Here is a 13,728-nt window from a genome sequence, read left to right as displayed (position 1 = left end):
TTATGATCAAGTCATAAAATCACAGAACTGTATAGAGTTGGAAAGGGACACTGAGGGTCATCAAGTTTAACCCCCTCTAGACTAGAATGTTTCCTTACAAACAAGAAAGTATGTCACAGCAAATTCAACTTTAAAAAAAAGAATTAAAGTTGTTGGACTCCCATCTCCCATCATCCTTGACCACTGGCCGTGCCGACTACAGCCAACAGGACTTGGAGATCAACAACATCTGGAGAGCCACTGGATCCCCACCCCTGGTGCAGGTTATGAGGGCAAGGAGCCAAAAGGTAATCAAGCACCACCACTATATTCGAGCCAACATTTATTCAAATACTGGCTTTCATTTCGCCTGAAAGCTTGTTCCCAGCTTGTTTCCCTCGTCTCAGCTGACAGCACAACACACCATACTAAACAACAAAAAATACAGAATTGGAACACTTAGTTCTTCGAATATATGACTTTTAGATTTTTTTAAAAAAATAAGGTTTGGTTCTTTTTATGAATTAGAATAGTAAAGGATGAATGATGAGAAATACTGCCATTTCCTGAGTCAGACATATATGGAAAAAGCAACAGATCTAATCCTTTATCAGAAAGGATTTGAAATGGGGAGAGACATTCCTTTGATCATGGCTCCCATTGCTGGCTGTTTCTTTATTTGGGGTCCACACTGAGCAATGAGGAAAGGAAGAGGTGCTGGACCACTGGCTATCTCAATATGTGAATCTGGAGTCACTTCACACTTGGTCCCTCTATGTGCAGTTTATGGAAGATAGTGTTCCATGCCACACACAGAACACAACATGCAGGGCCTGTTCCCTTGATCTGCCCATTACTACTGGAGACAGGTCACATGCCTGGGCTATTTTCAAACGTTACGCTTTAAGGAGAGGCAAGGACTGCACAAATACAGGAGGGGTCATGTGTGTAGTAAAAATTGCTTCCGCACAGCCCTCCTGCTGCTGCAAGGAACTACAGGGTAGGAACCCATCACTCTTCTACGGCATCAGTTTTCCCTATTCCAGCCAGCACTCCAGAGACACTGCAGTAGAGAGAAGGAGTGCTTTCCAATGGTATTTAATCCACTTCTGTTTTAAAAAGGAAGTTCTACTTCTATCGGACATAGTGAAATCAAGCGACAGAAATTTAGTAATTTAGCATTATGTCACAGATATAGTATCTTCCATCCAATTAAATGTTCTGCTTCTACCAGTCTCACTGGTACTGCGAAGAGGGTGTTCAAGCTTCTGGTTCAAGAATTTTATTTTTAAAAAACCACACTTCCATTGTATCACCACCCACTCTCTTTCCTCCCAGCGAAGTATTCCTTGCTGTTCTAAATCTCCTTTCTTTTTAATCTACTTCACATGCAGCCTACTTCAAATTAAAGCCTCCCTGAGCACGACCTTTTCAATACACTTAACTGTTCTTAAAAGAGTACATTGTCAAGGAGCCATGAAAATTAAAGATTCCTAGAAGAACAACTGACAAGAGCTCAGCGTCGCTGTTTTGCTCTCTTATTAACTGCTAGTGCAGAGCCAGCAGAATCCGGCCATATTTTCCCCACCAAAACACACACATCAAAGATAGTAAATGCTATTCTGCTTCCAGGCTGCATCTTTACAATTTGCAAAGCACTTCATACCTATACACCTGTAAGTTAGCTCAGTAGCATCACCATTTCTACAACATTTCCCTTACTGAAACATACAAAATGGAAAGTGCAACAAAACACAGGAGAACAAGAAATGAGAGAACCGAATAAGCATTCTTATTAAACTTAATTGGTCCCCTTGTTTAGAAGTTTTATGATTAGAGCAAGAGTGGACAACGTAGTCCTCAACTAAAATTCCCATCATCCCTGACCGCTGACCGTGCTGGCTAGGGCTAATAATAATAATAATTTATACCCCGCCCATCTGGCTGGGTTTCCCCAGCCACTCTGGGCGGCTTCCAAACGAATATTAAAAACAATACAGCGTCAGACATTAAAAACTTCCCTAAACAGGGCCGCCTTCAGTTGTCTTTTAAAAGTAAAATAGTTGTTTACTGCCTTGACATCTGCTGGGAGGGCGTTCCACGGGACAGGTGCCACTACCGAGAAGGCCCTCTGCCTGGTTCCCCGTAACCTTACTTCTTGCAGCAAGGGAACAGCCAGAACGCCCTTGACGCTGGGCCTCAGTGATGGGAGCTAGTGCCCAAGGACACCTGGAGGGCACCAAGCTGGCAAGCCCTGAGATCTCAAAAGGGCATTTTATTCTTATCACCATTTCTATACTGTACCACCAAGGCGCTCAAGGCTGTATAAAAGCCCCATGGCACAAAAACACACACAAAACCAAACAAACCCTCACACAATGAGACACAAAGTCCCCGCAGCAATGCTTTAAAGTAAGCTAGTCTAAGAGACAGCAACTGGATCATAGTTAACACATTGAGCTTTACGGTTAAGCGGGGTTTTAAACACAAATCTCCCTATTCCCAATTCAGCCTTCTAACCACTACAACACTCTGGTTTATGTGTGACAATTAGGGGACATGGGTACACATTTCAGAAAAATGTTGAGTACACTCCTGACTACAACTATCAGTCCCATATAACAGACTGAGACGCTGAGGGGACACCTTTCATGTTCATGGTTGAGGGAAGAACTGAATTCAATCTCTTCAAGTCTGAATCTGTTGCCTTCCAGAGGTTGTTGGGCTCCATCCCGCTCCCATCTTTCCTGACCGTTGGCCATTCTGGCTGGTGCTGATGCAAGTTGGGAGTCACCAACATCGGGGCGGGGGTGGACGACAGCTTCCCCCTTCCTCTCCCATAGCGCTCACTTCAGACAAGCATGCAGCTGTAGCCAGTTATGCCTTCTAACAATCAGCAACAATTTCCCCCAAAGGATAAAAAGTTGGATACGGCAAATTCATGCTGCAGAGAGAGGAGAGCTCCAAAATTGAAGCCCACTAACACAACTACCTCCTTAACAAGGAAGAAACAATCCAATTGCCACACAGAGTCTGAGGGCCGGTCTCTGGCAAAATTAAAAGACGTTTATCAATGTATGATAACACCGGTGCCCTGCTAACAACAGCTGGCTTAAATGCTGGCTCCAGCTACCTGCAGTTAACAAATGAAGGTTTGTGCTTAGTAAGGAACAAGCGTTGCCTTCACACCGGTCCCGTGTGAGGCAGGCCCAGAGGAGTTAACAGGGAAGGCCTAAGATTTTCTTTTCCTTTAACAGTGTTTGCAGACTGAGAAAAAAGCAATTGACACGAATCTACAACATTGAGTTAAAGGTGCTTAAGGTGTCAATAGCTCACTCCATATTTTGCAGCTTTCCCCCATCCCTAACTGTATGTAGTTAGACTGATTTATACTATGCAGCGGTTGCATCTGGGCAATACACTAACCCATGTTTTAAGGAAGGGTAATCAAGATGGAGCTATCCGGGTGTTGTAATGACTCCTAACTCCTCTCAGCCGCAGGCAGCATGGCTAAAGGTCAGGGATTATAGGAGCTGTACCATCACATCTGGAAGGCACTATGTTGGCTACCCGTATTTTGAGAGATAGCAGCTTAAATTTCCATTCAGTTACTGTATAGAACTGCTTTCTGTCTGTCAGCAATCAGGAGACCTGTCAAATCTTTGACCAGTGGTCCTTATGGCTTTTTTTCTCTCTTTCAGTAATAAAGAACTATGAACTGCTTGCCTCCCTATCTGTCTTCCATTTCGGAAATTTTACCACCCAAGTGCTCACAAGCAGGGCATGAAGATGATCAATCACACCTTATTTGGTATTTAAAGGTATATTGCTGCTGTACATGGAGGTCCCTTTTCAGCTGACCATCTTGTGGTCATGAATTCCATTTGAACTATGTAAACGTTACTCCAAGTCAAGTGAGAGTGACCCAAATGTCAGCATCTCTTGCAGTGTGGAGGCTGGGCTGCGGCTAAAATAGAAAATTTAAGTTCCACAGATCTTGCAGCATTCATCTTTGGGCCACAGCCAATATTTTTTAGAACTTGCTTACCAGAAGGAATGATTCTGGCTTGGATCCTAAGTTAGCCTTTTCCCAACCTTCTAAAACAGGTTTTCGGAGAGTGCAAGAGATTGCAGGCAGAAATCGAGGAAAGTCTCCTCCCACTTCTGCCTGCAGAAGCATCACCTGCGCAGAACTCCACCTGGGGGAAGATCCCACCAGCCACAACAAACTCTGAGACACTGATTTCCCCTTGCATACATGTGTCACCACAAAAAGGGTGCATTCATTCCTCAATGCTTTCCTTAGCATTTTCTTACTCTCACTACAACCAAACCACCTTTGTTCAGGTGAAGACAATTATTCATTGAGGCATAAGGCTACAATTCTATCCACGTGTATTCCAGCTTAGGACAAGAACCTAGGTATCCACCTGGAAACCAGAGACCAGCTGTTAAATAGAGAAAATGCTGGTCTATTCAAGAAGCTCCTGGCCCTGCTCAATATGACAGCAAACATGGACCAAAGTGAAATTAACCAAACCAGAACCTTCGTATTCCGCATAAAGCAGTGTCAGTATCTGCTTAAAGGCACACACACAAGCTATTTCCAGAGGCAGGTAATATTTTAATGCATATCCCTGCAGCCGGGCAAAGTACAGATACACTTTCCTGGAGCTTTTGTAAAGGGGGACAAAAGCCAAACAATTCAACACATTAAATCCTGTGAAGTTTAGTTAATACATTAAGACTTACCAAAACAAACTTTCCAGTTATGTCAATTTTCAATTCTTAATGCAGTGCTAGAAGCCGAAATTTGACTGCCACTACATTCTTGTCCTTGACACTTGCATGAAACAGCCCTAGAACACTTTTAAGCCATTCTTCCAGAGAATAATATTTACTCAAGAATTAAGTCTGCAAAGGACTTGCAGAACTTCTTGAAAGAAGCAACTTACAAATAAGCCTTTGTTCAAATGGGATAAAGTTTGTTTAAAATCCATGCAGTTATCTCAACAACAATATGTCGGGCATTCTAAACTTACAAATCCTCCTTATTAAAAACAACAACATTACAACTTAATTTAAAGTCCAGTGACAAATATTTAAAATACTGTTATGTTTTATTTTACAAGACACTGTTAACAATTCTCAGGTGGCAGTGGGCAATATGAGTAAGTAAAGTTATCCAATACCAGATCAGACCACGAACCCATCTAACTCAGTATGATCTACCATAACTGGCAGTAGTTCTCCAAAATCTTGGTCTCTTTGGCTGAGAACTGTTTATTCCTTCATCTCCCCAAGAATAAGAAATGCTAGAGAAGGTATTTAGGGTCCCTGAAACAATTTCCAAGCTCCTGGGCCACAATTATCAGTCCAAAGGCACAGAAATGCAAACATGCCAAAACCAATTCTGCAATTTCTTTAAACTTTAGGAGTGATGCTCAGGGCAGCCAAAGGAATTATGTTCTCCAATATTTTGTTGCTATATAAACACAATTACACTTGAAAAACACTGTCATACAGCAAACTGTTCTCAGCTTGTTAACTTATTTTAACACAGAAGTTAAAAGAAAATCCACTGCCTTGGCCTTTACCCCTTCCAGAAGCCTTGCTAGTGCCACACAAATTACTAGTCTCTCTGCTCATACATACGTATGTTTATCATTTGTGACCTACAAGCGGGAATCCCAAAAGCAATCCTTAGCCCCAATGACAAGAAGGCAAATGACTATTTATGAGGCTAAGTACAGCCATATCAGGAAATACAAAACTCACAACAATCCATCGCTTCTCTTGTCTCTCCTATTCAAAAGTATGAAGGTGCAGCCATTAAGCATGACACTAATGGAGGTGCTTAGTATAGCTGGTAAAGATGAGCCCTAGGGAAGTAGTTTACACTTAACTTTTCTAAACTTGTGTGCTCACTTTATCCACATAGCCTGGTTTTTCCTAAGAGGCTGAGCTCCTAACTCAAAGCCTGGCATCCTCAGGCCAGGGGTGGGGAACCTGTAGCCCTCCAGATGTTGTTGGACAAACTCCCAACAACCCCAGCCAGCACAGCCAATTGTCGGGAATGATGGGAATAGTACTCTAGCAACATCTGGAGTACCAGAGATGCTCCATCCCTTACAAAACAAGCGGCTCCACATGAAGCATCCGTTGCTTAACCACACCATTTCAGTCTGCAGGCAGGAGAAATCTAAAAGTTGATAGTCTGGTACATTTCAGGGAGCTGTTTTTAGCATAATTGGGCATTTGTACAACGGACACACAAGTACAATCTGAAGTAGTACAGTCCATCTACCGATCATGGATTAACTCAACAACCCATCAGATACTTTTGATGTATCGCTTTTTAATGCTGAAGAGACCACTATGTAAGCAACATGGACCTTTTTTAGCCCAAGGGTCACATTCCCCTCTGGGCAACCTTATGGGAGCTACACGGCAGTGACAGGCAGAGTGGAGGAAATACTAGGTGGAGCAATAAATGTGTTTTTTTGCTTCTGCAGAGTTGGTTAGTGTCTTCACACTCACACATCCCTCTCTATCCAAGAAAGCAAGTATTACTATCACCATCAGAGTTCAAGGACACATTACAGCCAGGCAAAAGGACTCATGCAGGGCTGGTGAGGGGTGTGGATTGAGGTATTTTAATTGGCTCCATGTCCCCCCCCCCAACTTCTAAATCATTGTTAAACATTTGGCAATATTCCTTCTATACAGATGCCCTATTTTATTGGGAAGTTTAAAAAGTCATAAGAGATCTGCTCAAAAACCGCTGTGCATCTGGGACAGAGAAGAAATTATGTATATCTTAGTGCCAGTGAAATCTACTTTGGCACAGAAATCTACTTACCTACAGTATACCAGCTTGCATCTGTCAGTTTACTGACAGTGGCCTCCTGAAACGATCCATCAGACATCTTGGTTTCAACAGTTGCACCAACCTATAATGTTAGAAATCACATTCAGTTCCTCGTACAGATCAACACCCTAAATTTAAACCCAACAGTGCCTAAGTGTTCCTCAACCTTTTGACAACTAAGGCACTAGTTTTGCTCCCCTAGATTTGAATTTTACATGTACTTATTTTCGATTTGCTTTCAGAACGACAAGTCAGCACCCTGCATTTAAGTGTGGGATAGCTGCCTGTATACTTGCCTTCCTTTTGCCCATTCAGTCACAGTTAAGGGTGTGGTTCTTGCTGTGTGGGATTATCAGCTGCCGTGCAGGATGATACCACTGCTCATCAAGCAGCAGAGAGAATAATAGTTGTTTGCAGGCTTCCCACTTCACACAGAGAAATGGATGCACACTTTTTCCTTAGCAGACTTTGACTCTCCTCTCAGCAGTAAAGTCTTTCAAGACTAAGAAAGTTAATGCCCTTAGGTGTTGCTTTTTATTTCAAAGGCACTGAGGTGCAAAGACTGTCTTCTGAAGTGGGACCTGGATGTGTTTCATTGTCAGCTGAAAAGTCTGTACCATCATGGAACCAAGACTGAAAATTATCCCATGGAAGGCCAAGCTTTTGGACTCAGAAACTTTGTATCAAGTTTCTGAAGTGAGGAATGGTTACATAAACATTGCTCTGAAATATTCTACTTTATACAGTTTTCCTTTCGTAGATAATTTCTTCCTTCATTTTTTGAGTGAACTATTTGTATATCCTCACTTTAATATTTCGGTGGGGGGAAAAATATGCCTGAATCTGAGAACTAAAGTCAAACAGGAATGCTGCTGTCATTTGTCTTACTCTGAATCAGGCATTTAAATGCACAGTTTTTTGAATTTACTGATAACTTTTGAAGAAAACATGCATACATACCCTTAAAGGTCCTTTCACTTGGTCATCTTGCACCAACTGTGTTGAATTATCCTGTTTTAAGACCACCTGCATATTTTGAGAGGGATTTTAAAGAAAAAAGAATTTTACTTGCAAAGAGGTTAAAAAATGTCATTTACTGTGAGATTCAACGTCAGCCCACTTGAGCAATGGACTTTCATGTGTGCGCACACAAGGCTTTTATGCGCCAGTAGGTTGCTCCCTAAAGTATGCCCCAGCAGGTATGGGGACTTTCCAGATCCAACTGGGGGTAAGAGCAGGAGGAAGTGCACATTGCTGTGACATCGGATCTCACCCTATATGCCAGCATGCAGAGTAGAACATTATTCTAAGTAAGATTTTTCGAACATGGAAGTTTGCTTTTATTAAAAGCATTCAAATAAAACGGTAGCACAACTATGGAAGAAATTGCAAGAAATTTAATTTCACGCTATCAATTGAGTATATGGTATTTGTCTGGTTGCCAAGTCAGGTCAATAAGTGATCTGGGGACGGGGGATTCCAATGATGTTTCCTTAGTAAATCCATTTTTTACATACAGTGTAGTACACTGAAACTCTTGACACAAATCAAAGAAGAACACGTTTTAGCTGACTGAGGTTTATGCCAAAATAACAGGACAAAGGGACACAGGTGGCGCTGTGGGTTAAACCACAGAGCCTAGGACTTGCTGATCGGAAGGTAGGCGGTTCGAATCCCCGTGACGGGGTGAGCTCCCGTTGCTCGGTCCCTGCTCCTGCCAACCTAGCAGTGCAAAAGCACGTCAAAGTGCAAGTAGATAAATAGGTACTGCTTTTGCGGGAAGGTAAACAGCTTTTCCGTGCGTTGCTCTGGTTCTCCAGAAGCAGCTTAGTCATGCTGGCCACATGACCCGGAAGCTGTATGCCAGCTCCCTCGGCCAATAAAGTGAGATGAGCGCCACAACCCCAGAGTCGGTCATGACTGGACCTAATGGTCAGGGGTCCCTTTACCTTTACCTAACAGGACAATCATATACATTTTCACTCAAAAGGATGTCCCATTATGGTCACTGGGACCTGAAAGTGGGCACAAGACTGCAGTCTAAATCTGTGAGTCTTTTGAAAGGTGCCTTGAGACTATTAATTGTGAGGCAAAATACCAACATGATCATGGCTTCACATGCAACTGATCCATTAACTCAGATCCATTAGAGATTTGCTTTCTCTTGATCAATGACTGAGCAAATCACAATTCCTGCTACACCAGCAACTTAGCCATAAGTCTGTCTCTTTGATAACACAGCAGATTACACCAATTAGAAAGCTCTCTGAACGATCCAATGACTGTAGACCCGTGCACTCCATTGCTAGAAGATACCCTTAATGGAAACACTTCAGAAATGAATGTATTTTTAAAGCTGAATTTCTACATATCATACAGGTGAAGCCTATGAAGGGCTCATCTTAATCCTTATCCATTTCAGCACTTACAAAAAAGCCCCATCAAATTTATAGTAAGCACAAATTGTTATTGATTTTTCTTTTTTAAAACAAAAACAAAAACCCTGCTCTTCAGCAAAGATAGACTCCTAAAATGAACCTGCACACATCCAAGGAGAAATGCAGGGTATTCCTGATTCTCTCCTCGACCCCAATGCCGTAACACTTATTTGGACCAGAAGAGAGAAAACAAGTGGGGTTTCTTACTGCTGGAAAATAAATGGTGCTACCTTATATTTTGGCAAGCTGTTTATTTCAGCAGGGTGCCCTATTGGACTGGGCTTCCTTAGCAGCAGGATGCATGCATTTTCATGCAGAAGGTCCCCGGGTCTCTAGCTAAAAGTATCTAAGGAAATAGTTGATGTGAAAGACCTGTGGCTAATGCACTGGCCTTAGTGTTCTCTCTTACCTTGACTTTCACCAGCCTTTTTACTGTCTTAATTTTTGCCTCGCAGAAGGCACCCCGGTATTTGGCACTGACATCAGTCCCAACTGTCAGGTAGGCAGGCTCATCTGCTGCCTGAAGAGAGAGCAAAAAATGGTCAAAGGGTGGAAGCATTCAAGCACATTTCTCAAGGTTCAGATGGCACAATTTTAAGCTTAATCGTAACAAAACCACGTTGAAAACCTTTTAAGTCTCCAGGAAGTAACTGACAGACTAAGACCTGCCACTGGCAATCAGTGGAGTTGCACATACACACAGGTTTACTCTGACCCAACAAGTCTTTAGAATCTATTGCGATTTATTTAGTTTATCCATTCAGAAAAAACTCTAGTCACCAAAAAGAGAAAGGATTTGGTTCTTGTGTTTTGCTTTTACTAAGATAGCATATAGAATAATCCAAAACTTTTTACCATTTGTAATCTACTATTTGGGCAGCAGCTTACAGTGACCAATACGTAACAGTACACACTGGAAACACTAAAAATAATCCTACAAGAATGTGTATTTCTGCAAGATGGTCTGTACGCTCTGAAGTCTTTGAAGAAGTGCATGGTACTCCAACATTGCAGTTGTAAAAAAAAATTTGACAGCTGCTGCTTCAGCCAATGGATTTTAAGTCTTACTGGCCACAAGTGGTTTCTCAGGCAGAAATACCAACAGTCAAACTTTTCGTTTCGGAATACATTTCTCATATACAGTTGAAAGAAAAAGAAAGAAGCCCAATTGTTGTTTAATGAGGATAGAATGCAACACTAATTTTCCTTAGTTTTCTGTTCACTTTTTCCAAAAGCTGCACCTCCCAAAAAACAAGCACCTGGGTACAGAACAGCAGAGGTTAACAAAGTTTTAACTGCTGATACAACACTGGATCATTTGCCAGCTTAACAGCCCATTTATTAGAAAATACTTTAACAGCACATTTCAACAGGGTAGTTCCCAGGTAAGTGTGCATTAGATTGCAGCCTTAGTCCAACAATTAGGACTTAATTCATTAGAAAATAAGTATAAGGCAGTGTCTTATGTACTTTCACTTTGATCAACTTTGACCATACTTCTGTTCAATGAATTAGCATCATTGAATAGTGACCTTTTTAATGACAAGTAATAACTAACGAACAAGTAGCACTGAATGGTGATGTTTTTAACAGCAAGTAATAACTAGCGAACAATCTTACAACCCAGCAAATGAGTGGGCAGGGATACAATTTCACTTCTCATTCCCAATACACCGTAGTGGAAAACAGCAATTTCAACTTTTCAGAGAAACATTTGAAACACAATGTAAGCAAGAATTTTAGCACTGATGTTATGGATATATAAGTTCTTGAATGTAAAGAACCAGAAGAGGAATGCCTCATTTCTTTCCAGAGCTGGAAAGTAGCTTCCCAGTGAGTACACATAAGTAAAACAAAATTCTTGCCACCATTTGGAACTGCAAAGCCTACATAAGTTATAAACATTTTCTTCCATGCTTTGCATGCAGAAGGTCTCAACTTCAATTTCCAGCATCAGGTAGCATAAAACAGAAATGACCTCTGCCTGAGATAGTGGACAGCCAGTACTAGCCTAGATGAATCAATAATTTGACCTGGTGTGAGGCAGCATCCTATTTTATGCTATTGTATTTCTATACTGTAATATTAAATTGTTCACTGGGTTTGCAGACATATGTGGCTGTTTAGCAAAGGGCAAGCAGTGGCATATGAACCATATTTCACTAAATATGTATTCAACAGGATGATGTACTTTTAACATTGAAGAAAAATAATACACAATCATTGGCAGGATAGAAAACTGAAGAGAAGGGAAAACTGAGAAGTTGAGAAACAGATTTACCTTCATCTTTGAAGGTTATTTGAGGGATTCCAGCTCAAAAGTTTTCTTTTTACCACAGTTGAAGAAAAATCTAGAAAACAAGGAGAAAATGGTAATATTCATACATGTAAATATAAAATAGTGACAGAAGTCAAGAGCAAGAAATTAAACTATGAAGTCAATGGTCAATTATGAAAACACAATCCTCTCCTTAGTGTACACAACGCAGAACTTCTGCATCTGTAGAACACTCACTCCAGGCCTCATACTGGCAAGGAGAAGGAAAGTGCTGAAAAGTAGTAAGTGGGCAATTTGGAGTTCTGGTTGAGAAGTAGCTGATGCTGCTACCTTCTCTCTATTTCAGCTCCCTCTTGCTCATCTCTGCATCCCCCGTCAGTAAGTGTCATCCATCCTTTTCTCTTCAGCCTGTCAAGAAAAGAAACTCTAAGGCCACAGAGAAGACATTCACTTAAAGGAAGCAAGAGGATGATCAAGAAACAGGAGCAATCCCAAGAAGCCAGGATCTTCAGCCCCCCCTCTCTTAGCTTTCTTAAATCTGAAAAGACAGACAAGAATATATCTGAAGGTAAAAATGCTGCCTGGCAAAGGGGAGGCTGACAGGCCAGTCAAATGCAGACACACCCTCCATTTACGACTTCCAGCTTGATCCTCTGTATGTTTACTCAAAAGTATGTACTCAAGTGGGACTTGCACCCAAGGGTGCACAGGGCTGCAGCGAGTTGTCGGCAACATCCCCTCGACCGCTGAGCAAAATCACTCTTTTGCTTTTCCTGGCTGAGAAGCACCTCAGACCTTCTTTCCCCACCCCCTGCACTTAGTTCCCACTCCGATTCACATCCAGGCCTCGCTCGAAACAAGCCCCATTCCTTTTAAACGCACTTCCCCATATGCCGAAGCCCTCCTCCTTCCGCCCCCAAGTGAAAGCAAAATCCGTGCTGTGTTTTGGGAAACCTCCTCGACTCCGAAAGGAAACACATTCCCCCCCCCCTTTCCCACCCACCCGATTAAAAAAACCTCACCCCTCTTCTAGGCCTTGGCCTCTGTGAACCCCCCTCGCCTCCCGGCCCACCCCGACTGCCCCACAAGACAGAAGCCCCTCAGACCCCCAACCAAGGCGATGGCAAGCGGGGGTGGGGGCAAGAACGCCTCCAACCCCCCCTCCGAGGAAGGCCAAGGAAACTGACGACGGGCTTTCTTTCTGAGGGGGGAGAAGGGAAAAGAGAAGTAATGGGGAGGAGGCCCGCCCCGAGCTGAAGGGGGCCTCGTCCAGATGTGGCGGGGAAAGAGAGCCTGCTCAAAGTGTGGCAGGAGGAAGGAGGACTTGGCCGGTGTGTTGTGGCTCCTCCGTGAGGGGAAGCAGGCAGCGCTTCTCTCCGCCTCCCCGGTCAGGCATTAGAGAGGCAGCGGGAGGAGGAGGAGGATCCCGCCCGGGCCTCCCGCAACCTCCGGAGGGGATCCCGAGTTCCAGCAGCGCAGGGTCCCCTGCCTTCCCTCCAAGCCCGGCCAGGCCCCCTCAGCCCCGCCACCAACTCACCGCCGACGAGGATCCGGCGGCGGCGGCGGCTGCCCCGTTTCCTTCCTCCGGTGTAAGACGTGGGCGCGTCTCCGCCGTCCGGCCCCGAGCAGGAAAGAAGCGGCGGCGGCTGAGGCGGCGAAGGACGACGACGACGGAGCGAGCGAGCGGCGGCAGCGGGGAGGGAGGGGGGAAGGAGGACGGGCCTGTGGTCTCGCGCCTCGGCTCCGCCTCTTCCCCGCCCCCGGCAGCCCGGGCTGCCTCTGGCTCGCGCGCTCTGGCTCCCTGACGGGCGGCGGGCGGGACTCCCTGGCCCAGCGCTGCTGCCTTGCGCGGCTCAACACCCAAATAACAAGCTGTTGAGCAGGATCTGCGCGGCGCGGCCTCCCATTGGCTCCTCCCCTCGCGGGGCCCCCTCCCCGCCCGTGACGCTCGAGGGGGCGCTCTGCCCCGCCCTGATCGGGCGCCGCGCGTAGCTCCCGCCTTCCATTGGACTGCGGAAGGGCAGCTCTCCGCGACGCGATTGGGCGGCCGCTTTCCTCCGCCCCCGCCCGCACCCGACTTCTTCTTCTTCGTTTCCCCGCCCCTCCACCATCATCAAAGACTTTTCATTGGTCCAAACCGAGGAAGGGCGAAGCGCCGTTGG

The 13,728-nt window shown here is 44.2% G+C and overlaps 1 protein-coding gene across 5 annotated transcripts in view; it reads right to left on the bottom strand.

Annotated features, from left to right (window-relative positions):
- ARID4A (AT-rich interaction domain 4A) overlaps positions 1 to 13,480 on the bottom strand; it is a 69,073-nt gene extending 55,593 nt beyond the window's left edge. For 2 of the 5 annotated variants that reach the window (XM_083517087.1, XM_083517091.1), the window contains exons 1-5: positions 13,104 to 13,480; positions 11,570 to 11,639; positions 9,698 to 9,808; positions 7,811 to 7,876; positions 6,842 to 6,932 (exon numbers count right to left, since the gene is read on the bottom strand). In XM_083517087.1, the coding sequence (XP_083373213.1) occupies positions 6,842 to 6,932; positions 7,811 to 7,876; positions 9,698 to 9,808; positions 11,570 to 11,575 (274 nt within the window). In that variant the 5' untranslated portion in view covers positions 11,576 to 11,639; positions 13,104 to 13,480. Of the gene's footprint in view, positions 1 to 6,841; positions 6,933 to 7,810; positions 7,877 to 9,697; positions 9,809 to 11,569; positions 11,640 to 11,803; positions 12,035 to 13,103 lie in introns of those variants that run through there. The other 3 variants (XM_083517089.1, XM_083517090.1, XM_083517088.1) reach the window with 3 other exon arrangements.
- Positions 13,481 to 13,728: the final 248 nt, after the last annotated feature.

The sequence above is a fragment of the Podarcis liolepis genome, assembly GCF_965112155.1.
Source record: "Podarcis liolepis genome assembly, chromosome: 1".
In the NCBI taxonomy this organism is placed as follows: domain Eukaryota; kingdom Metazoa; phylum Chordata; class Lepidosauria; order Squamata; family Lacertidae; genus Podarcis; species Podarcis liolepis.
The sequence above is the reverse complement of the archived record's forward strand: the minus strand, read 5'-3'. Positions and strand labels throughout refer to the sequence as shown.